The following is a 2,956-nucleotide window of genomic DNA, read 5'->3' on the forward strand; positions in this document are numbered from 1 at the left end:
TGAATGTCAGCAGACAGCAAGAAGCCTCCCAGATCTCCAGATGCATTTGAGATATCAAAAAAGTACTCCAGAGTGTTGTTCAACATGGGGGTGAGTAGAAAATGAAGGCTAATCATGTTTTGGGTGTACTATTCCTTTAAGGCCAATGCCAATTATTTTAACAATAGTCAAGCCAATTGATTCTTTAGGCCAATATATATTCCTCTTCCTCCATTTAAATTATAAAAACAACACAAGAATATCAAATGTTACATAAGTCTCAATTTAAACAAAAAGAAACATTTATAAAAAAACAAACAAAAAAAAACCCCATCAACAATGGATAGCAAATGGAGAAAGCTGCAATGCGAGTGCCTTACATGATCTTAAGGCAAGGCTGCTGAACGCACTAATGATTTGGCAAAACAATAAATAAAAAGGTCTATCTGTAGTAATATTGGACTTATAATCTTATCTGATGAAAAAAACATACGCAAGAACTGATGCAGACACAATTAATCAGACATGGAATCAGTTCCTTCTCCATAACCTTAATTTTCAGACCTAAATCCAAACAGAAACCAGACAAATTTAAGTGACAAGAGTGGATGAAGACATTTTCCAAGACCTTTCACTTTGTTACCAACAGCCTTGCAAATGTTTTTAGGTTCTCCCTGCAGCAAAAAGATGGTTGAATAAACTAGTAAAAGCAAAGGCAGAAATAAACAAGCAAATAATGATTAGGTTTATTTCCTGCCACTGCTTTAATTTACTTAAACAAAATAAAAATAAACAATGTTATGCTGCTTAAAAAACATGACCATATCGTTAAGCTTGGTTTGCAGGACATCCTATTATGACATACCCTTTTTTTGGCCTGGCTCTTCTGTTTAGAGGTGGGGTCCATGGCGTCCACAACCCATTTGATGCTGTAGTATGTAGCAGCACCAAAGATGCTCAGCCTCACCAACATCCCAATCACTTCATTCCTGGAAAGGGGCCTCATCAAGGCTTCTCTGGGCAGATCTTTCAGTAGCATCTTTACTGGCTGATCTCAGTCCATCGGCTGGGAGAACCAGAGGCGAAAGGCATCACAGCAGCAGGAATAAAAACAAAACATTTGTATAATTAAAGAAAATGCGCATCACCATGGCGAGAAGTTTCTTTTAACTCAGATTACGACAGTTCTGGGCTATGTATAATAGATTTAAGAGTGCGTGTTTAATTATAAAGGCTCTTAAAATTCAAGTTAGAAAAGGGATTAAATTAACTTTAGGCAACGAAGGACATTCATAGGTTAGCATCTCTCGGTAATAATGCGCTAAGCCTGACCAAATGTAATTAAACACCATGAAATGTTTACTATTAAGCTAATTTTTTTTATAATTTGTGTTTATATATAACATTTCTATAAGCTAAAGAGATTAATAGAGCGAGCTGAACTTACCAAAACAGAAATGTCAAATGCTAGCTAACTGTACTGAAGGTGCAACTGTTTTTGTGGTTCGGCTAGAAACAAAACCTTTTGCTCCTGAATGCACCTTCCCTAAATATCCACTGGATGGCAGTGTTTTCCCACAAAACGACCTGAAATTAGCACCTTGGACAGCGTCTTCAATAACGTCACAGAAAGCTTAAATGTCAATAGATGAAAATTGAGGATTTAATTAAAACAACAACAGAAAAATAAGGAGAAATATATACAAATAATCCATATGACATCTTGTAAATTGGCTATTTAATATAAAGCAAGTTTTCATAGTTTTAGTACCATCTTCATCAAATGCATAATCCGTGTTTCATTTGGTTCTTACAGGAAATTCAACCACAGAAATATAACATTTACATAGAGCATGAATGATATCTTACAAAAAGCCTAATATTTCATTGGACCTTATGTAATGGAAAAGTAAAGGGGGAAAACAAATTTTAAATGCTTTCAGAAGTCTCTCAAAAGCAATATTTTTAAAGAACCAGCTTTTGCAAATGCTTTGGGTTTGTGGGTCTATTAAGTTTTGAAATCTATACAAATTTCTCTAAAGCTGTGCCACTTTAGGAGAGTAACTATATGCCACAGAGTCTTAACAGTATTTAGGTTTAAACCTTTAAATTTAAATCATCAATAATGAATAATGAATGCTATTTATCTGTAAACCATTCTACCACAGCTATAGTTCTGGTATATGATTTTGTCCTGCTGAAAGAAAAATCTCTATCTTAATTTTAAGTCATTTGTGCCATTTTTTTTTTAAATTAACTTTCACTGCAAAGGTTGTGTTCACAAACATGGCTTTTGACCTTAGTTTTTCATCTTTTACACCATAATTAACAGTTTAAACAATATAAACATTATGTAGAGAAAACTCTAACAAGAGATAAAAAGGGCAAGGTAAAATGTTGAACCATATATAGTATACAAGTATGCATGTGCAGCCCATCTTTTATTTGTAAAATAAAAGAGGCAATGTAATTGTTCTAGTATACTGCTCTCTCTCTCTGTGTGTGTGTGTGTGTGTGTGTGTGTGTGTGTGTGTGTGTTCAGCAGAGACAGGCTCTTTGTGTTGCTTATTATCGCCCTCTAATGCCAGCCAAAATGTTAAAGATTATTGGCAGAGGTTTACTTGCTTTTTTGGCCCTAGACTTCTGCAGGCATCAACCTTTTTCTGTTTTGTTAATGAGAGAAACCACACAGAGATAAATGTGCAAAAACAGAGAAAATGATGGTGGTTTAGACAGTGAGCTGAAGTTCCTGCAGAAGGTTGTATCACTTTACTTTCTCCAGCAAGTTCAGTCTCTGCCGGGCATTTTATGTGTCAGCCAACTCAGATTACTAGATAGGATTTTGGGGAATAAGAAGGGGCACAGTGTTATTAAGGATGGATACACTGAACTAGAATAACAATAGTGTGCAGTTTGCAAGAGTAAAATAAAGAAAAAAAGACAGACAGACAGACAGACAGACAGACAGACAGACAGA

The 2,956-nt window shown here is 35.2% G+C and overlaps 1 protein-coding gene across 1 annotated transcript in view; it reads right to left on the reverse strand.

The window, feature by feature from the left end:
• Positions 1 to 1,503, reverse strand: part of LOC107087860 (ATPase family AAA domain-containing protein 1-A-like) — a 23,461-nt gene extending 21,958 nt beyond the window's left edge. Inside the window, exons 1-2 of the mRNA XM_015379656.1 lie at positions 1,427 to 1,503; positions 845 to 1,045 (exon numbers count right to left, since the gene is read on the reverse strand). Of these exons, the coding sequence (XP_015235142.1) occupies positions 845 to 1,018 (174 nt within the window). The 5' untranslated portion in view covers positions 1,019 to 1,045; positions 1,427 to 1,503. The remainder of the gene's footprint in view (positions 1 to 844; positions 1,046 to 1,426) is intronic.
• Positions 1,504 to 2,956: the final 1,453 nt, after the last annotated feature.

The sequence above is a fragment of the Cyprinodon variegatus genome, unplaced genomic scaffold (assembly GCF_000732505.1).
Source record: "Cyprinodon variegatus isolate N-32 unplaced genomic scaffold, C_variegatus-1.0 Scaffold197, whole genome shotgun sequence".
Classification (NCBI taxonomy): Eukaryota; Metazoa; Chordata; class Actinopteri; order Cyprinodontiformes; family Cyprinodontidae; genus Cyprinodon; species Cyprinodon variegatus.